Source organism: Phycodurus eques, chromosome 15, assembly GCF_024500275.1.
Source record: "Phycodurus eques isolate BA_2022a chromosome 15, UOR_Pequ_1.1, whole genome shotgun sequence".
Lineage (NCBI taxonomy): Eukaryota > Metazoa > Chordata > Actinopteri > Syngnathiformes > Syngnathidae > Phycodurus > Phycodurus eques.
Window position 1 is genome coordinate 9,844,681 of NC_084539.1, and position 22,611 is coordinate 9,867,291.

Genomic DNA, 22,611 nt, shown 5'->3' on the forward strand with positions numbered 1-22,611 from the left:
ATATGAATTGTTAACAAAAAAAGTCAGCTAATAACCAGGTGATTATAATGTATTTCTTTGCTGGTATAGAGTTCCAAAAAGCCCAAAAGACACTGATGTATTGTTTTAATAAAAAAAAGCTCCTTGGATGTCATTACTAAGCTCATCATTGGGAAGGGAATGATCCCTCTCTGACAAAGTCAAAATGGAAAAGTCAAAGTGATGCACGCTTTAAGAATTCCTTTTCCGTGTTTCATCAAGGCTGAGTGAGGCCCCGTTGTTGCTGCGATAACATGGCGGTCGCAAAGCAACACCACCACTCGTACGTGAACCTCGGGAGATTTATTCAAGACAAGTTTGCTTCGAAAGCCGTCGATGCTCAGAACAAAGAAAGCAATCCTTTGACCTGCAAGGGAGGGAATTTATCTTTGGGACAGGCAGCTTTACGACTTTGGTCCTGTCACTTGAAAGGTAATGAATGGAAATCCTCTCCCGAACGTATTTTCAATATTTCACCCGGGCCTGGAAGTGCTGACACTCCCAGAACCTTCTCCCAACCATCTACAGGTTCTTGGGCGACTCGCCTGCATCCAAAAGACGATGACACGCACACACTCGCTTTTAAATGACAATATGTCGTTTATTTTCTATATCTTAAAGGTTTATTATTTACAAATAAAGTAAAACAAAAACAAAATAAAAATAAAAAGGAATTTTTTGACAAACACTGTTTGTCTGCATATTGTTGTAAGAAAGGTTACATTAATCTTTCTTGTCCTCTGCGAAAAAACTCAAAACCGAAATGTGGCTCTCGTCTTCTACGAAAATTCTTTTTGCATCTCTATTTTTCTTCCCCGTACACCAAACAAAACGACGAACAATGACTAAAAAAAAGAAAGAACAAAATCGAAAATATACATACAAACATACAGTATGTGCTGGTTTGTTGAGGGGCTCTACGCTGCTAAAGTGTAAGCTTATTACGTCGCCATTAATGCCCGTCTGGTAACTGTGATCTAAAGAGTGAGGAAAGAAAACATAAAAACAAAAGCACATAGTTGGGAAGCACTCCCTCCGAAGGCAAGTATAAAATAAGATAAAAAAACGGAAAGCAACAGTCCTGCGATGCGTCGTCACTCGTTCCTATGTAACTATGGCAGATTCACAATTAAGCGCCCATTGCTGGAAACCCGCCACCGAAAAATATGTTCAGTTTTCTACTTGAAAAGTGCAATTCGCAACAAAAAGACAATTACTTTTTTCTCGCTTTGGCCAGTTTCCTTGCACAAACCTCAGTGCCTAAGCTATGAAAAAGAAAAGGTAAGAAAGGTGCTTAACTTTTGTATGTTTCGTCGTGCGTGATATTACTGTGTTAAGATTGCACTCTTCGCCCTCCCCCTAAAAACAAAAAAAAAATCCACTTTACAGTGTGAATGTGAGAGAGAAAGTAAACAAGCTGCTTGAAAAAGTTGGATGCCGTGAGACATTTGGCCGTCGCCCCAAACACTTTTCCTGTCTAAAGAAAACAACAACACAAACACAGAGACATAAAACATGTAGAAGAGGAACGTCAGGATGAACCGAAGATGAGCGGAACATGGCTCTAGTTTAGGCACAAATACGAAAGAATGTCCATGTGAAAGGTTGATGCTCGCACAGACAACAGCGAGGCGGACGGACAATTAACATAATCGAACATCAACATTTAACGTCAACATTTTGTTTTTTTTTGTCGTGACAGTGCATGCTTTCATTGACGGCGGTGGCGGGATCGTATCGGTTCACTATCGACACAAACTTGTAGCCACAAGCTCATTCCCCAAAGGGCTCGGACACGCGTAACCATCTTAATGTATTTACGGTATGCGCTAAGTAACCCTGGAGGCCATAATGACGGCCTCTCCGATCCATCAGATGTGAACTGGAAAGAGTCGAGGTCTTTGCCTGGATAGGTCTGCGACCGTTTTCGGGTTGGTTTAGTGTGTCCGAGCCCACGAGGAAGGATTCACATGAGACGTAGAACCTTAATGCAAACAGGACCACTTTGCAGCCTTTCATTGGCCAATTTTTCGGTAAAGCTTAAAGTCCTTAATGATTCCAGGGGACTATCTCATAATGCAACAAACTCTCAAGCTACCTCCATTGACTCGCTTTTAAATAATCTTTTTTGTTTGTCTAGTCCATTTCTGAAACAAAAGCAACTATTTTGACAGTTGTTAATACTAATGGGGTCCTTGGTTTACGATTGTCCTGTAATATGAAGTTTAGAGTTTATGAACGGCGCGCAATAAACTAGCTAGGTGTAAAAATATTTCATATTAAAATTACGCTACTCTTTTTTATTTGATTGTTTTATATTTAGGGCCTAGAAGTATTTTTCATACAAATATTGTTATTTTGTCTTTAGTGCTACATTACATAGGATACTGATAGACTACTACGGCACGATCCACCAAATTTGGGTTAAACAGAGTCTCACCTGTCGGTAACTAACAATTGTAAAATCGTAACAGTAGAACCTACCAAGTTAAACATTCATGAAGTTTCCAATTCAGAATTTATCCCAAAAATGGTAAGCTAAAAATATGCCTCTAAATTTGTAAAAAGGTTTGGAGATTGAATCTACAAAGTCAAACGTTCCGGTGGTTGTACAGTTAATAATTGAAATCAAATCTTTGGAAAATAGGCAATGTGTGAGTGACAAATCACAAGACCTCAATCCAGCGAGAGCCAAAGGATTGATGAGACACATTTTGTCTTTGGCTTTTAATCCAAGAGAAGTAGCAGCCTCAACAACCGGTGTAAAGAGGAGAGGAAAACATGAGAATTCAAGAATATATATATCAAAAGCTGTGAATTTAGGAAGCTCCAACGCCACCAAACAAGAGTGCATATTTTTCATTTTTATTTGGGAGAGGGGGGGGGGGGGCGTACCAAACTCAACCAAACATTGTCTACAAAAACAATTAATGTAGTAAAACTGGATTCTTACATTGCTGCCGTTGAGCCTCTTGCTAAAGCCAACTGGTGAGGCAAATGGCCACCACCATGGGATTTTTATTTGTTTTGCAGTTCATTCATGTTGAGCATGGCCCTTACTTAATCTGTTCTGCATGAAGTTAGCATTTGCCACGATTAGTGTTAGATAACTAAAATTGAACAAAAACTGGAAAAATCAAAGAAAATATCACCAACTATTAGGCAATGCAACATCTAAAGTTGAAATAAATCTACTGCTTTCTTACATTACCTCTACGGAGCCTTGCTCTGAAACTATTTTACTGTTGTTGTTGTTTTTTTTTTGTTTTTTTTACCTTTTACTGTTCAGAGTGGTTTTTCAGTGGTCTTAAGTTGACCAGAAGCATAAAAATCATTTAAAAAATATTATAAATTTGCCAGAAAAAAAAAAAAAAAAATCAACAACACTGGATTCTTCCTGGCGGCACGGTGGACAACTGGTTAGAGCGTCAGCCTCACAGTTCTGAGGATCCGGGTGCAATCCCCGGCCCCGCCTGTGTGGAGTTTGCATGTTCTCCCCGTGCCGGCACTCCGGTTTCTTCCCACATCCCAAAAACACAAATGTATATACTGTAACAATAAATTCAAATGGTACTCTCGTTGAAGCCTGTTCATCAGTATGCCGTATTTTTGCATTAAGGTTCATTTGTCTGTTTTATCGTTTGCGGGTGGGTTAGTTGGGTTTCCCGACAGAAGTAAGACATTTGTTTATGATAGAGAGAATGCACCACACAGTATCTGTAAATACTAGCTCCACAAAAACTATTTACAGCACACCTATAGGTAATCTTTATGTCACAGTCTATTGCATAATGGTGATAATTCTTTAGTTTATAAATATTATAAATATACACAATTTCATTTCTTTCTGTCTCGTTGTTACGTCACATTTCAACCATCCCAAATGAGGAATAGAAAACAAACGCATCCATCCGTCCTTTCGTCCATCCGTCACGCTCGTCTTAAAGCAGCATTTTCTCTTACTCATTCCCTTAACACTGTCGAGTTTGCAAACACTTTCCGTACGGTTTTGTTTTCTGAAAGTCCAGAAAAATTCCTCCGTGTGAGCGTGTGCTTTTTTTGTTGTTGTTGTTTGTTCTTCTTCTTTGTTTTTTTTTTTTTAAAGATGATTTGCAAGTGTTTACTTTGCACGTATGATTCCACAGTGACGCTAAAAGCTGCTTCTTCCTCATTGGTGGAAAAGGAAGTCACAATCCGTAATGCATTCCAGATAAAAAACAAACAAAAAAAAAATCATAAATATATAAATAAAAAAAGTCATACATTGTATATAATTCATTATATTTCTCAGAAAGGAAGACGTGTTTTTTTTTATACTACAGCTTTTTTTCAATTGCCATTGCGAAATATATTATAGTTGGATTTCAACACGCAGTCACATGCACTCGCGCAATCTCTCAACGCTCACATTCGTACCATATATATATACACACACACACACACACACACACACACACACATACAGGCCATATACCAGATACTGTATGTGTATATATTCCTAGATATGGCATAAAAGAAAAAGAGATTATCTGTATAATATACATTCTTAAGTAGGGAGACAATGTGTCTAAAATATAATCCAAGGGTGTCGTATCTACACGATTTCAATGAGGTTATCTGAGAAGAGAAAACAATGCTAAAGTAGTTTGGAGCTCCTTCATGGTTAAAAAAAAAAAAAATCAAAAAGAAAAAAATGGGATCATAAATTTGATGCAAAGCGCATTTTGTCTTGGTCAGTCTCCGTACTGCTCAGGACAGAATCTCTCCGTGAGCCAGGGGATTCCCTGTGCTGACCTGATGACGACGAGGCTGCCGTCGCCGCCGATGTGGAGCGGACGGGCGGCAGGGCCCCCGACGACATCTGCCGGAACAAATTTACCCGCTGGGGCACTGTGGTGCGGATGCCGCTCTGGAGACTCATCCCCTGGATGGCCGCCGCAGCCGCTGTCACCGCAAGCGGCGTGATGGAGGCCAGCGAGTCGCCCGAGGCCTGATGCGCCCGCAGCCCAAGCGACGTGTCGTGCGGCAGGGATGGCTGCGAGGCCGACAAGTGTCGCACGTCTCGACTCAAGCTGCCGGACTGCAGAGCCTGCGTGCTCTTGTGGATGTCGCCTCGCTGGGGCGAAGGGACCTGTTGTTGCTGCTGCTGCGGAGACTGCTGCTGCGTCGCGGGACCGCCCGCAGCTGACACAGGTGTCTGCTGGCTAAGTTGCGACTGCTGGCCGGTGAGAGACGCCTGGCCGACAGGCTGCTGGATGAGCGACAGCTGGGACGCCGTGGGAGAGCCGTATTGGAAGCTCCGGCTGGCCAGTGGCGTCTGTACCGGTGGACTGCACACGGCGGCCGTGAAGGAGCACGGCGACATGATGGCTCCCTGGAGCGGTGTCTGAGGGTTGGCGGAGGAGGAACCGAGATGCGAAACGCTGGTGGTGGGGTAGAGGGCCGCTGCGGCGGCAGCCGGCAGCATTCGGGCAGCGGAGGCGTTGGCGATAGCTGAAGCACTGTAGGTCAAAGGGACCGACGACTGCTGGAACTGACTCATCCCAAAGGCGGCGGAGAAGGGCGGCTGCGCTGGCGAGTTAATGATGGAGTTGCCGGACATTGGCGTCGAGTTCATCCCGCTGACCGACTGCTTGCGTTCCACCATCATCACCATCTCCCGGTCCTGGCGAATTATCTGTTTCAAGATCTCGTTCTCCTGCGTGTTGAAAACGCCGGCGTTCAGGTCCTTCTGGAACTTCTGCAGCAGCAACGAGTTCTTCTTCCCTGTTGAGGAGCAGTCGAGAGAGGTGAGCTGGCCTGGCTAAGGGCAAATAAGATCAAGATGCAGCTTGAAGACTTAACCAGCGGTGGGAAGAAACCGACTACTAATACTTCTCTGTCATTCTGAACTAGATTATTCAGCTATGTGTACTTAAATTGGGTATTTATTTTTTGGGGAAATTTTGATTTCGATTTCCTATATTTGAAAACAACTATCTATTCTTTCTCCTCCTTACTTCGTCAAAATAGGCTTGTTACTTTTCCAGCCTTTGTGGACGACGACACCACATAAAAAAAGACGTAAATAGAGCGTGGTAAAGTCAACCGCAGTTGAAACCGATTGAGATCTCTACACGGGGGAAAAAAAAAAACGGGACAGCCGTAACTTGGAATAAGTAACCAGAAAGCATTAACGATTATTGCGTCAGATTCGGAGAAGCAAGACAATTCCCATATTGCCTTATTAAAGGGAATTGTTCTTTTCCCAGCCCCAAAATCACCAGCTTTTGACTTCTCCATTTAAAAAACCCATACTGGTAAGGTGTATTTTTTCACTTGTTATCATTAGCTAATTTAGGAATTATTTTGTTCAGTTCTAGGCATGGGCCAGTTACCGGTTTCACAGTGTACTGTGGTTTAAAAAGTCACAAAACCGCTTAAACTTTCCATCACCGATATGAGCTGGTTATTATTATTATTTTTTGAACCATCAAAGATGTGTTATTATGAATCCCACTTGAATTATAAGTAGGACGCTCCCAATTTAAATATGATTGGCTACTGCAGCCAGGATGCCTCGATGCAGCAGCCAATCATTGCCGCCGGCTGCATCCTGCCTCGAACTATCGCGAGATTCATAAAATGCGAGCAGCGAGCGAGCTTGATGAACGATGGTCGAATGGGGTGAACCCATCAAACTTTTACCTCAGTTGAAAAATAGGAAGTCGGCTTGCACAACCCATGACTCTTTGACAAAGTCAAGGTAACAGTCATATATTAATATGATGCAGTTTTGAAATTGTTTGCAACTATGAGAGTTAGCGTGTCTAGAATTGTGGAAATAAATATTATAGACATGCTCCAGAGTTAGATAACAGCTCGTTTCCACTCAGATGTTACTTCACAAAGTGAGAGAAGATCAGAGAAGTAGCCACTACTTATTTTCTGAGTAATACCATAAGTACTTGGAGTGTTGTCATACATTTGGATTTCATTTTGAATTTAATTTATTTAATAATTCTATTAATAGTGCATCACTGAAGTGCAGTCAATGGGGGCGGGGGGGGGGGGGGGGGGGAAATCTTGCTATTTAGCCAAATATTTCAAAATGATACATTTTAGAGCTTTCATGGCAATACCGTGATACCAAGAACCCGCAATATTTCTGCTCACAATCTGATACTGGCCCATGCCTAGTCGGTTCACAACCTCAGCAAAACGATGCGAACACGCTGTTTCGATAGCATAAAGGTCAAGCCAACGCTAGTTACCTATTGGCTTAAAAAAAAAACAGTAACTGACGTGACAAGCAAAATGATTTGTTCTTCTCAGTACGAGAACGAATCAGGTTTGTTTTCATTGTGCTAAGGCTATCAAAACGGGTATTTTATATAATTGACAATAATTGATATTACTTTGTACTTAAGGACATTTCAGAGTAAGTGTACTCAAGTACAGTGTGTGAGTACTTTTACCACTTCTGGACTGGACCAATGATGCTCATGGTCATTTCTAATGTCTTCAGGCTGCACCTTAACACATCCACTATAAGCTCGGTCGTATGGAACGTGAGGTGTGAGGTACACTGAATGGTGATGGTGGCGATGGTGACTAAAGGTATCTGAGAGGAGGGGGTGAAGGACACATAAGAAGACAAAAGATTACGTGTGGCGTCGACTGGCGGAAAAGTGCTGACAAAACACGGAATAGTGATGAGTCGCAGCCACGCGTCACCACGCTGGACATTTTCCCTCCTAAAGATGTCTAATTCGCAGTCTATTCATACCACAAGGACTGGCACACATCACACAAGGACATCTAGAATATCCACTTCTCAAGATGAAGTCAAGAAAAAAAATGGTCTATTTTACCACTGATACCACAGAGGGCTTTTGAGGTGTCCTTCATATATATTTATGAACCAATTACGCATGGCAGAGTTGTGCTTCCAACTGGACCGCGCAATTAAAGTAGAACATTGCATAATCCCTCCCTTACTGTATTTACAATGACTTTGCCACAGTGGCTACGCATAGGCCTTAGAAATACAATTGTTTCATATTGAAAACGGACTAATTACTCGTCATAAAGGGCATGTTGCGAAATTCCCTTTTTTTTTTTTTTACACACGGTTTGGATATGCATCATGGCAGCTCGCATTGATGGGGTATATTCTATCTGTTTGGACGAGGCCTGATTCTGATCTAAGGATGTACGATTTTGTGCTGGTTTTTTGTTTTTTTTTGTTCTCTTTACGCTGTTGTTCTTGTGACTTTCGGGGTCAGACAGCGAGTCACTTGCATGATCTGTTTAGCGCAGTTTCTATGCCAGATGCACAACAAGCACAACCTACCCATTTTTTGTGGGCTCGGGACCAGCACTGACTGGGAATCACACCTGCTTGAAAGGCAGCAACATTTACCACGACACAATCAGTGCTTTTTTTCTCTCTTGACGCTGCAATGATGTAAGACATGACAATATAACTTTATGCTCATAAAAAAAAAACTCTGCAAAAATAATGCTACAACTATTACTATCGTTTTTTTTCCTTTATCCTTTTAAAAAACAACTTTGGCTTTTAAACGTATGACTTTATTCTCGTAAAATGAGAAAACATTCTCGCAACATTGCAGCATTTTTTCCGCTTAAAAAGACAATAGTCTCATAATAGAACATTTGTTTACACTTGTCATGATTTGTCTTTTTCTCATAATACCACAGGGGGTCGGTCCTCAGTTTATGACAGTCACAACAAGAGTTTTCCATGTTACGAATGATGTGCAATGAACTACATGGTGCAACGGTGTAAGAATACGTGTGAAGGCACGCGCAGTTACTGCCGTACATTCTGTTTTTCATTTGATTGTTTTAAATGTATGGCTTTGAGGTGTTTTTCTTATATTATACGCAATATTTACTGTATTTATGACTTTACTTGTGTATTAGCGATAGTAAGTTGTCATACTACAGCACCTTACGGGTCTTTCAAACTCGGGTTATGTCGCCGCCATAGACTGAAAGGAACTCCCCCATACTACTACAATTTTAGATTTTTTTTTTCTAGTAATGCTAAAGCAATTTTCGTAACATTATAGCTTTTTTCGTATAAATAGGCAACTTGTCTCAAAAATTCTCCCTATGTTCTCTAGAATGTATTACTTTAATATTCTTGTAAAATGAACATGTGTGAAGTACCCCCCCACCCCCAACGCCCCCTCCTCCCGAATCTCCATAACACCCATATCAGAAATCGCCCCTGGTAAAAACTACCGGTTTCTCTTAATAAAATAGTACGATTCTCGCATATTTATTGATTATTTTTCCCCACCTTAAAGTGACATTCTTTTATAAGATTCTACTTGAAGTTTCTTTTCTGAATGGAAAAACAAGACAAAAAGGGGACTGCCGCAGCTTTGGTAGCTTGGGAAAACTAAAAATTGCTAAACCATCGGAAACTTTCACGATCACAAAGTTTACGCCGCCATGGCACATATCGGAATTGTGTCGGTCCAGCCTAACCACCAACCAAGCGTTGTTGTGGCTTCTTCGGAGCTTCAAAGGCAAACTGTGGTAACAGACCGGTATGGTATGGTCATTTCGAACCTTGTCATGACGATGCAGCGACTGAGGCCGTCCACGCTAAAGGATTTATTTCTAGCGATCACTGTGGGCTTTGCGTATCGACAGCCCGTGACATAACGTTGCTGGCTCAAGAAGACGGAGTGGACGACAAGAGCGCTCAAGGCTTCAGCCTCAGTCACTTCATCATGAAGACTCCGTCCATCCTCCAGGGGCTGAACACTTCTACGCTTGGACGGCGTTTTCCCGCTCAAGGCCGCCGGTAAGTTAACAAACTCGCGTCTGCTTTTAGGAGGATTGATGTGGTTTCTCACTACAGGCTACAGCTAGCGCCACACGCTACCAGTTGACTTACAATGATGTTTTTATGGCATTTTTAAAGGTGACAGGGTTTAGCTCTGCGGATTGGAAGAACAGTAAACAAGTCATAACACTCACATGGCTGTTTGTGACAACAGAAAATACAGCGTCCAAAGGAGATAATCGGAATAGAGTGCACAGCAATTTTTGGTCTGCTTCACTTGCTGAATCTTTGGCGCTAAAAAGCCTGCAAAATGTCTACTATAGCACGTGGGCTCCCTATAGTACATGGAAAATAATCACTGCCTATATAAGTACAGTTTTGTTGTATTTAACATTGAAGTTCAATACATTTGCCTGCAATCTTTAAAAACTGTTTTTAAACATTTATTTCAGAACTATTTTTATTTAAACTGCTGGTGGGAACTGGAGCGGCAAGTACTACAATCAAATCACCATTTTCTTAAATATTTTAAGGAAACGTTCTGTACTCCTGGTTCCATACAAGGGTCGTTTTGGCGAGGTCTGCATGAGTGTCTTCCCTAACATTTTTTTGGTCCTTTTTTAACCAGCAAAATAGTTTGGACTGAATCAAGTAGTGCACTCCAAGACACCGACTAATTGACAATCTCCCCGCATATTAAATCAATTATTAACCATAAATTTGGGAGATATTCGTTGTTGTTTTTTTTAAATGAGAAAAATTGTGTAATGTTACAACTTTGTTTTAGTGCTTTTTTAGGTTTGTAATGTTAAAACTATTTCTCTGTATACAAGGTGTCTCCCAAAAATGACTCATTTGAAATATGCATATATAAGTAACTACGTCTTAGCAAACCAAATTAAATAGGCTTCAGGTTGAAAAACAAAAGATGTATTCCGTGTAATCCACCAACATATTCAACGTAAGATTTTCATCCCATTTTCTTGAACCGATTTTCCCAAAGCTTCACAAATTCAAAATGGGCCTCGCCTGTGAACAATTATTACGAAACCAAGAAACTGTTTCAAATTGGGAGGGGGAAAAGCAGAATGTTTCCTTTAAGAGTAAAACATTTGAACACATCTTGTTAACATTAGAGATCATTTGAGTGGGAATCTTATTAAATTACAAAATGATGTCCGTCTTTCTGCGACACTCTGTATTGCCTACTTTTTGTCTGAACCATTTCAGACACAATTCGTTACTATTCCGATTGATCATCGCAACTTCCATGGTAGCTAGTTTCATAGCTGTTAAAATAAAGTTTTGCTGTTGAAAAAAATACCATTTGTAAGACAAATACCTTAACATGAGCAAGTTGAAAAATCTGTCGGAAGGTTGCACAGGTCAATAATTTGACAACTGATTCCATTTGCAAAAGATTCAGCAGCAGACTGTAAAGTTTAACATCTGAATTTAGCATTTTCCACATCTCGTTATCATCAAAATAATGATGTTTTGCAAGTATTATTTACTCTTTAAAAATTTACTTTATATTTTAATGTAAACCAATCTACCCAGTCATATTTTGGTAGTTAAACACTACAAACTGAAGCTGAAATTCTTAATATTGTTAGGTATTGTATATACTTAAAAAAATAAAATAAACTTTAAAACTGAACTCTAGAAAAATGAGAAAAAAAGACATTTAAACATCACTTAATTATCTACATAATGACAAAAAATTATGATGGAAAAGAAATAACTTTTTTGTGTGTGTTATTAGTCCCACCTACACAGATACCCCCCAAAACACAACACAAAACACATAAATAAATAAGAATAAATTAACAAAATATACATAAAAACATAAACATGAATACACATATGAATTAAGAAGAAAACTGGCGAAAATGTGCTAAACAAACAAATATTAACATTAGCATGAAAACAAACATGATTGAAATCTTCAGTGATGTGCCTAATTAAAACAAAACAAAAAATGAAAAAAATGAAAAAAAATATATATACAGTCAATTTCATTTATAAGAATTCCTTTAAGGCAGGGGTGGGAAAGCATTTTCCGAACCGGGGCTATTTTTAATGTTTTTAATCAAGTCCTCTGAGCGGAGGACTTGATTTTTTTTTTTTTCATGTGACCTTTTTCACATGAAAAAATAAGATGGAACAAATGTTTATTATATTATATTATGAGCATTTGTAGGCAAAATGGGCTTTTTAGAATTTTATAGCAAGGCTAAATCAAATACTCTCACGGGCCGCGGCTGGCCCACGGGCCGGACGTTCCCCACCCCTGTTTTTAAGGAGAAGCACGGCCCTGATTCATACCACAGTGTGATAAAACGCTCAATAATGGTCATATTCTTTGTGTCTCGAAGAACATCAGCACCTTGTTCTTTTTTTGTCCAACAAAATGTGTGATAGGTGATTCTTTTATGGTACTCAAGTTGGAATGTATGGTTTAAACAAAGAAGTTGTATTTTAGCTACACAATCAAAAGTGAAAAAATGAAAATAAGTAATGTAATGTGTCAAAATCTAGAGGGTGGGTGGTTGCATTAGCAAAGTTTTGCTAATCTGCAGATTTGAGCCCTTTGAACAAAATATTCCAAATCAAAGGTGAGCAATAGTCGAGGTGGTTATTCTATAGAAGCAAAACAAATGTAAGAAAATGGCATGTGAATGAGGTATCTGTGTTTCCTGCATTGACTCCCTTGTTGACATTGGTTATGTGTCCATCCGGTGACCAGTGCGGATGGTTGGAGATACTGTATGTGTATGCATCCTAGTGCAGAGGAGGGAAGAGGGTGGGGGACAAGAAGCTTTCGGAGGATAAATTTAGGGGCGGGTCCAACTAAGCCAGCGTCGACAGGCGCACTTTTTAAAAAATATTTTCTTTTTCTTAAGTCGCTGTTCGAATGTTGCAACTGGAATGAAGTGTTTACCTGGTGCCTACTCGTCGGCCAGGACACTCTTGAAAACGAGATGAGCTCGTCTCAAGACGGACTCCTGGTCAGGTGATTTTTAGATAGATAAAAGATCACGTCAAATGTGCAACACGTTACTTTTTTCTTTGCTTTTTTTTTTCTCAAATAAGAGCAAGACAAGCACGTTACCAAATGCAGTCCATATATAAATATATATATATATATATATATATATATATATATATATATATAGAGAGAGAGAGAGAGAGAGAGAGAGAGAGAGAGAGAGAGAAACGATACAGTCATGACAACGCACGAGTCTTCCCTTGTATGAGACAAACTCCCCTGTTTGGTGGTGGTGGTGGGCGGGACAGGAAGTGACGCCGCTCTGAGATGTCACTCAGAGTGGGCGGTTTTGTCTCCTTTTTTAAATACAACCGGAAAAAGGGCAAATGCAGATTTTCACTCAGCTTAAAGGGCATCATGTTGTGAAAGGCTACACAGAGACACATTTTAGACGCCTTTCTCCAAACTGAAGAATGCAACCCCGTCTCCTTGGACTTTGGTGAAACTAAGATGCAAATTCATCGTCTGACTCTGCCATACTCTGTTTCCTAAACATTTTTGAAATGAGGCTGAATTTGAACCACTTAGCGCTACTTACTGTATGCGCAAATGTCAATATACACTACTCTGCACTACAACCTTTACATGTGAATTTAGTTTGACCTTCTCTAAACCTTTGAACACACGTCCAACTGTTCAGTGTTTCAGTACGTTTTGCACAACTTGCTGTTTCCTAACAAGGAGCTGAATGGCATAAATGACAACAAGTCTTCGACCCCTGAATCGACCAATACGTTTCTAAGGACTTCTCCAGTATGCCTTTCTGTGACTCTTCCAGTCTCTCTTCATGTCTGTTGTTGTCCTCGTAGCATTCAGCTAAGTGGCCCCATCCTGTTTGAAGCCTTGCAATTGCAAGGTACTGTTGGGCAATTGTTAGGGTCAACTTGGACTCACGATTTCAAAAAGTGAACAGCATGAAGAAGAAGAATACCAAATCGAATTGAGCCAGGCCATTAATAGGTCTTGCATGGAAAACGCCTGTTGCGAGTTTAGTCCTTTCAAGAACAGCAAGTTGTACAAAACGTACTGAAACATTGAACAGTTGTAAAAAAAATAAAATAAAATAAAAAAACAATACTCGGTGGTATAATTACCTATTTGTATGGCTGAAATCACTGTGTGACTATTGACATCTTTACCACGACACTGCTGCCTCGCAAATGGCACCAGTAAAGGTGACCTTTACGCCGGAGTTGTAGAAGAAAGTGCGAATCTACAGTATACCTCGTCACCGTTTCCTCTTGAAATGAATGGCCGAGGACATAATACAACAAATAATAAATATATTTATTAGTCTACATATTGGATTTTATATTTTTTGATTGCATAATTGCTGTTGAATTAATATATATATATATATATATATATATACATATACATATACTGTATGTTTATGTTTTAGATAAAATCTGTCAACATTTGGAGATACATACTTTTTATTGAATTATTTCTTTTTGACAAAACAAAACAAAAAACTCTTTGCTCCGTTGTTCCAAAGGTCTCCCCTGTAATAAAGACCTTACCCATACCAGAAGCCTGGTACTCTCAGCTGTCAAGCACATAACGACCACTAGATGTGGAAATATGGTGATTTTAGCGATTTTTTTTAAATGGGCAAACACCCACTGTCCATAAGTATTTAAAATTTGAAATGCCTTTATAAACAAATTTGAATACATAAATGTAAAATGTGATACAAAATGCAGCAAATGAGATTCTTGCTAAGTTGTACTTCAGGCAGACAAAACGTGCATAATGTTTGTTGTACAGGGATGTCAGTCCGAGGAGAAAAGGTTGCCTTCATTACACGAAACACGCGTGTCGTCTGGGATGAGGGGCGCTAATCAATGTGTTGTGTTGCACTGGAGCAGAGTGTCCTGACACGGTTACACTAACTCGATGTAATAAGACCACAATCGGGCGTATTGACGCGCCTAAAGGACGCACAAACATGGACATGACAGTGAAAAGCAACAGGAACAGGTAGATACACACTACAGGTCCACCACTGATAACATAATAGGCACCAAAAATAAATAAATAATTGAAAATCGCATTGAAAAGGCAGTTTACCACCAATGGATGTTGTTAAGACTTTAATCACGGTGTGCTATTTTTGGGACGCTGCATATGACAATACACGGATACAGAGTGTGCTTTAGTTGCTCGTGTGAGCGTGTAATTAGCCAAAAACAACGCTGAGACGAGCGTATGGTCGGAGGAAGACGCTGGGCTCGGCTCCAGCTGCCCAGCTGAGTGAGCAGCACCATGGAAAAGTGGAGCCGCCGAGCCTGCGCGCCCTTTCATGTATTGGGGGTGATCAGTGGAAGCCCAACAACAAAATGTGTTATGTTCTCTTTCTGGGTCGTAACAATAATAATGTTAGCATCTCAAGAAGAGGGTATTGTTGAACAATTTTATTATTATTATTATTATTTTTAAATAATACAGTGGAACCTCTTAAGTCGGAAGAGAACAGCGAATACTGCTTATGTGAAAAAGTGATCGATTTAGGACCTATATGACATATTTACATTTTTTTCAAGGCCTGGAGTTTTAAATGTTTTATTAGGCCCATTTGGTATTTCAACAAGAGGTCATAAAATACAGAAATTTGATTTATTCCATGTGCACAATGATTGTTTAATGATGATTATTCAGCATTAAACAAACAAACAAACAAACAAAAAAAAAAAAGAATGTTTTTATTGCTTCTAGGTGTTGTTTCATTGTTTTATTGGGGCCATTAATGATACCGTTTTGGAATTTTCACTCAAGGTGTATAAAATCCAGTTTTATTGTAGTTTTGTAAAGGTTATTACTCATTCTACCGTTGGATCTTTGACAATTGTATTTCTTAGTGGGGTGGAGTGTCACAAAATCACCTTTTGACATAAGCAGTATTTGTTCTCTCTGGCTAAAACGTCAGATTTGATTTTTTATCTAGGTGTGCTCTCATGTGGTATTATTGGGACCCTTAATTATTCTACTGTTTGAAATTTAACAACCGCAGGGCAAAAATCCAGTTGTATGTTGTATTCCTTCCAGGTGTACATCATTATTATTACTCATTCTACCACTTGATCTTTGACAGTTGTATTTCTTCTTTGGGGTGGGGTGTCAAATCAATCAAATAAATCCCTTGCATGCGAAAAACAATATCTATTCACTTTTGGAGTTTGACCAAATCTTTTTTCATTGGGCCAGTCATCATTCTACCATTTGATCATTTAAAAAGAGTTTGTGAAGGCCAGATGTACATTGTACTTGTTTTGGATGTACATTTGTTGTAGTTTTAGGACTTTCCAATATTTCCTTTGGTCAAATTTGTTTTATGCTCAACCTTTAGAGGTTCCACTGTATCATGGCCAATATTCAATTGGTGGCCAATTACAAATTATGGTTAACACAACAAACAAATTAGCGTCCCTGCTGGAAATTATTGCCCAGTTTGTTTCATACATGTGCCCCTTTTAAATTTGTACCTTGTTTACTATTTCATGGCAAAGTTCTGTATTTTACAATAAGGAATCACCATTGTGGCTGAGTTTATAACCGGATTATTCTAGAGATGGAAGTGGGGACGTTCCAGCCGGAAGCAACTTCCTGTTTCGTCTCGCTGGTTTTGATATTCAGTGTTTGATTGATTTCTAGCAGGGGTGGGGAACCTTTTTCCCATTAGGGGCCCAAAAGTCCTCCCAGGGCCATAGTGATTTGATAAAATAATATGATGCAACGATAAACAACATTTTTATTATGTATTATGAGCATTTTTCCGTTTGGATGTGTGTGGGCCTTTTTTAGAATTGCATTCAAATGCTCTCGGCGCATTTTAGGTTCCCCACCCCCGATTTGGAGCCCTCTTATTCGGGGGTGGGGTGCTGCTCATACCCAGGAGTGCAGATGAGTGGGAAGAGGGCCACACAACACATGCATGTGAGGTTAGCTTCCATCGAATCGCTGGCGTCCAGTGAGGGTGGGCGGGGTCAACGCCTCCCCCGACCCCCAGGACGGCGGCATGCGCATCCTCCCCAGTTAATCCAACCATAAAGATTGGTTCTTTACAAGGATTAATGCTGGTTCCAACACGTGTGTTAATTCATCAGGACAAATGACAGCATACCAAGGCCATGCGGCACAAGATGGCGGACACGATGCTTTCATGGAGGGAAGACGGCAAACGTGTGACCAGAGATGACACAAATGCACGATGACAGGCAAAAAAATAACAAGAAAAAAAACAGTCAGGAGAGATGAGGACGTCATCGTCGCGAGGACCCTTACCGATACGATCCAAGCGGTCGATGGCGACCGTCTCAAAGGCCCGTCGCATCATAGGGTACTCCTCCAGAACCTCGTTGAAGTGGTCCACGGACAGCGAGAAGAGGCGGCAGTAGGTGTCGGCCCTCACGCTGGCTGTCCTTCTGCCCTTGGTGAGAAGGCAGATCTCTGGCAGGGTGACAGGAAACAAACATTTAAACAAACACAACACAAAAGGTTACTGATTGATGACTAATATACAATTTCCTTTTGCCTCCGGGCAATGGCGGTCTGTCAGGGCAAAAAAGGCCTTCTCTGCTGACCTAATAGCAGAAGCACTCACCTATCGGCATCCAAATTCTAATATTCGTTCCGTGAAATTGAATTAAGTTTCTCCTTACAGCCTATTCTTTTCATTTTGGAATGTTTCTCTTAGCTGCAATACAACTTGTTTTTTTTATGGGCTCTATTTTTGTAGACGGCGCATCTGCGGCGAGGCACAAAAGCTGGCGTATCCTCATTTTAAAATGTTTTTTTCCATCCTCTAATTGTTTGGTAATAGCAAAACTTGCTACAGCCAAGTTCGACGAGCAAAACCTCGGCTCATATTAGTAGCATAACATAGCATACCATTTTGGTAACGGGGCTACCAAGAGCATCGCATTATTTTCACGAATAACAACAGTCCATTGCTAATCTCGAGCAGACTATGGTGTGCCTGTTGAATTTTGAGGGATTCAACTATAACTATGCGAATGATTGCCTAGCTTTATCAGAGCCTGGTTGAGTCTGGGTTATTTTGGGGGCTTTGAAAATAAAAAAAAAATCTAACACCCTTATGGCACATTTAGCAATGAGGCCTTAAACACAGGGAAAATTAATGAATGAATTACATAATATACTCCAATAACTGTTCCGCAGTTTTGAAAAATGAGGAAATTCAGAAAGATTGTTCTGGAAGTGAATTTCTGTAGGTTGGCAGCTTTGCAGTCATAGCCATAAATGTAATTGTACTTTTCGGTTTTTGGCCTTGGGTATCTCATATACATTTTTTTTGTTTTGTTTTGTTTCGGTCAATAATTTTCATTTCCGTGCATCACTAATTTTGAGCTCATATCTTGAAATACCTGCAGGGAAAAGTAATTTATTTCATTGTGATGTTTATAATTGTTAAATGTTAAATTGTTAAATAAACCTTCTGCTTTCAATTTGGTGTGGTCCAGGTCCATTCTTATATATTTATAAACTTTAATACAATAAATACCGAGTCATATGGAATTTTGATATTGCGGGGGGGGGGGGGGTGATCGTGATATCAAATTTAGGCCCTATCGCCAAACACTAATTGCAGGCTGCATCCATCCATCCATTTTCTGAGCCGCTTCTCCTCACAAGGGTCGCGGGCGTGCTGGAGCCTCTCCCAGCTATCATCGGGCAGGAGGCGGGGTACACCCTGAACTGGTTGCCAGCCAATCGCAGGGCACATAGAAACAGACAACCATTCGCATTCACATTCACACCTACGGGCAATTTAGAGTCTTCAATTAACCTAGCATGCATGTTTTTTTGGGGATGTGGGAGGAAACCGGAGTGCCCGGAGAAAACCCACGCAGGCACGGGGAGAACATGCAAACTCCACACAGGCGGGGCCGGGGATTGAACCCCGGTCCTCAGATCTGTGAGGCAGACGCTCTAACCAGTCGTCCACTGTGCCGCCTTGCAGGCTGCAGCTTAACTCAATGTCCGTGACACATTAGCATGCAGATGAACCTTCAACATGAAGGTACAAAAGGAGAGCCTTACGTCGAGTGTAAATAAACTCTGCCACTTGAGCAACGCTAAGACCATTTATCATTCACTGCACAGGTAATGGCATCTTAATGCAATGCAGTCTAGTCGTGTCAAGCATCACACCGCATCGCTGCATTGCACCAACCGCGCTGCCTGTTTTCCAGTCTTTAGGCATGCCTCTGCGATATGAAGGGAATGAACCACTACTGACTCAGTACCACGTGTCAACACGTCCCATTTGTCACAGTATTCAACACTCAAATTGTAAATGACTATTGATCCAAGTGTCAAACATGTTTTACTTTGTCCAAGAGTGACAAAAACCACATGGCTAAGCAATGTACATTTATTTTAATGAACCTTATCTACACATTTATGAAAAAAATGGTTTTATTCTTGCTCTAGCTTACATCAGTGCATTCCTAGTCATAATATGTCATATACATACAGTATGTCATTCATTCTAAAACACAGTGTACACAAACATATATAGTAACGTACCCATGATAATTAGACTTTTACACTGATCTGACCGGCCTGATCGGTATCGGACGATATTTAGCATTTTATGCTGATTGGCTGATCGGCTTAATGTCATAATTCGCCGATCCGATCAATGACGGTACTTTTAATCAATGACGTCATTGATCGGCTCCACAAAAGACATTTACTCCGCATCGCCATTGTGTACAGTATATTTGAATTCAAAAGCTAGTTTATATTTAGCCTTGTCGCGTGTCTTTTGGCATTGTACTGTAAATATCTGACCACCAATAAAGTTTTTTTTTTTTTAAAAAAACATGTCGGCGGTGTGGGACAGACAACACTTCTGAGACAGACAACATGTAATGCGTGGATCAGACTACAAGAACAATTTGTCAGACTACTGCAATAAAATCTTGTATTCCGATACCACCGCATCCTCTTTTTTATGATCATTGGGCTTTATCTTGTCAACTCAAACGCGACCAGATACACTTGTTATCATGGCAAGGACAAGAAGAGTGGATCGCGCCAACTGTATTATAAGAACAAAACAGGGAAAATTTTTATTGGTGGTCACCGGTGATCTGGAGAGAACCCTCTTCTAAGGCTTGCTTGAGGTATGTTCACATACTTTTAATACAATACGCCTCGCAAGCAGGCAATAAAACGTCATGTAGCCTAGCAAGCTACTGCTAGCACTAACGGTTGTACCGGCGCTCCGTCGAATCATGCTGTCAAGTTTCTGTGTGGGTGAAGTCATTTACTTTCAATAAAGTAATTTAATTACAGTAAGTTAGCACCCATTATTTCCGTCCTGTTGTAATGTTGGTTTGACCTGACTGATTAGAATACATGACCTGACGAGAACAGTGATTTCCAACCTTTAATGAGCCAAGGAACACATTTTACAATTGAAAAATCTCACGGCACACCAACAAAGAAAAATGTCACAAAAAGTGGATACATTAATTACTGTATGTACTTCCTGCCATCTAATAGAAGACCATTCTTTTGTTCTGTCTGTCACTACGCCTCATTGGCATAAATAGATGAACAAATATACATTATTTATTGGAAATATATATTTTTTGGAGCAATCAAGTAAACAAGTATATACAGTAAATGAACAGTTCATATAAATAGACACATTGCTCCATCTTGTGATCGGATCGGTGATCGGTTATCGTTTTTTTAAATTCGCTGATCGGTCCCAAAAATCATGACCGTGTAAAGCCTAATGATAATTGTACATTAAATTAGCCCTCAGAGAAGGGAAAGGAAATGCCATATATGGTTCTAGTCCAATGAAAAGAATGTATGGACATATAGTGTTTATTTTTTTATATTTTTGTACTGTGTGCATCTTGGTGAAATAGGTTTTTTAGGGGTCTCAAACACCACGCCGAAATTGCTCAGTAGCTTCATGGATAGATGGAAAAAAATAGCCATCACCACCAATTTCACCAATTGACAGGAAACTTGGTGGACACGTCTGTCATGATAAGACACACAAAAAAAGTCTGAAGGACCCATGCCCAAAATTGACCAGGAAGAAGGCCATTTTGGTTTGAATTTTGGCATTTTGGGGCGAATTCCATGGCTTGCACTAGGGCTGTGCGATATGGCCCAAAATGTTTCCCTTTCATTTATTGTGCAGACCTCAAATTAAAATTTAGAATTCTATGGAATAAAAACACAAGTAACATTTATGATATTATACATTTTTAATATACTTTAAATTAATATACTTTTGACCTTATAGGCTCCTCCTCCTGGCTGTCGTATGCGGTAACGTACCAATTCGTTTAGTTTTTGGACCTGTTCTGTGTGCTTACTGTGTAGCTGTTGTATTAGTATTTATTATTATTATTATTATCCATCCATCCATTTTCTGTACTGCTTATCCTCACTAGCGGGCGTGCTGGAGCCTATCCCAGCTATCTTCGGGCAGGAGGAGGGGTACACCCTAAACTGGTCGCCAGCCAATCACAGGGTACATATAAACAAACAACCATTCGCACTCACATTCACAACTACGGGCAATTTAGAGTCTCCAATTCATGCATGTTTTTGGGATGCGGAAGGAAAGCGGAGTGCCCGGAGAAAACCCACGCAGGCACGGGGAGAACATGCAAACTCCACACAGGCGGGGCCGGGGATTGAACCCGGGTCCTCAGAACTGGTTAGAGCTGACGCTCTAACCAGTCGGCCACCGTGCCGCCCATGTAAAACAATTCCTGTTATTTAAAGTTCAATTTGTTTCTGTTTAATACTGCAGTCAACCCCTCCCGACAGGCTTTACCTCCATTTTGTTCTTGCGCCTGACAGAAAGCAGCCCTTCTTCTTTTGGCTCGATTTAATCTTTATTACCAGTTGTGCTGTGATCTTTGGCAGGAGCGTGTCGTGAAACAGAGCGCGGCGTGTGTGCGCCATGTTGGAGCAAGACCCTCACGCTGGTGTGTGAATGCAGCGCGAAGGCTGTATTGAAACAGTGAGGCCGGATTTAACACGTACCCTTTTCAAACACGTGAATGCCATTATTTCTAAGCTGTGAACATTGACCAGTAAGGCAGTTACATTCATGGTGTCATTTATTTAAAAATACAAACAAAAAAATTTTGTTTGTATTTTTGTAAATTTTGTCTTTACAATGGAATATCCTCTGATATTTAAATCCAATTTTATGTCATATTGGAGGGCAGTTAGAAAGGGAAGTTACTGTCTCAAATTACATAGATAAAAATGATTCAGGGAGGATTTATTAAAAATAATTAATGAAATGTATTTAAAGCATTTGAAATTATTATTCTAAAACTTTAATTTGGTTTATTAATTTTAATTTTAAATATTTAGAGGAAATAAACTATGGCAGAAATTAACAATAAGGTAAAAGATTAAATGTATTTTTACAATATTATTTGTTTTACTTCAAAATATTTTAAAATTATTTGTTTATTACGGTAATTACTTGTAAACTTTTAAGAAAATAACTTTTTAAATGTATTTACTGCATAAACTGTGACTGAAAGATGGCCAATGAGGGTAGAGAGTCTTTGCAGGTGCCTGTGCAGGATGAATTATAATAATAATATATTATATACGACTACTACTACTACTACTAATAATAATAATACAGTCGTCGCTCGTTGTACCGCAGTTCACTTTTTACGATTCCAGTGCATTGCGCATAATTTTT

At 40.0% G+C, this 22,611-nt stretch overlaps 1 protein-coding gene across 1 annotated transcript in view; it reads right to left on the bottom strand.

Annotated features, from left to right (window-relative positions):
* Nucleotides 1–318: 318 nt before the first annotated feature.
* Nucleotides 319–22,611, bottom strand: part of LOC133413716 (potassium/sodium hyperpolarization-activated cyclic nucleotide-gated channel 1) — a 99,735-nt gene continuing 77,442 nt past the window's right edge. The window contains exons 7-8 of the mRNA XM_061698421.1: nt 17,163–17,327; nt 319–5,784 (exon numbers count right to left, since the gene is read on the bottom strand). Of these exons, the coding sequence (XP_061554405.1) occupies nt 4,718–5,784; nt 17,163–17,327 (1,232 nt within the window). The 3' untranslated portion in view covers nt 319–4,717. The remainder of the gene's footprint in view (nt 5,785–17,162; nt 17,328–22,611) is intronic.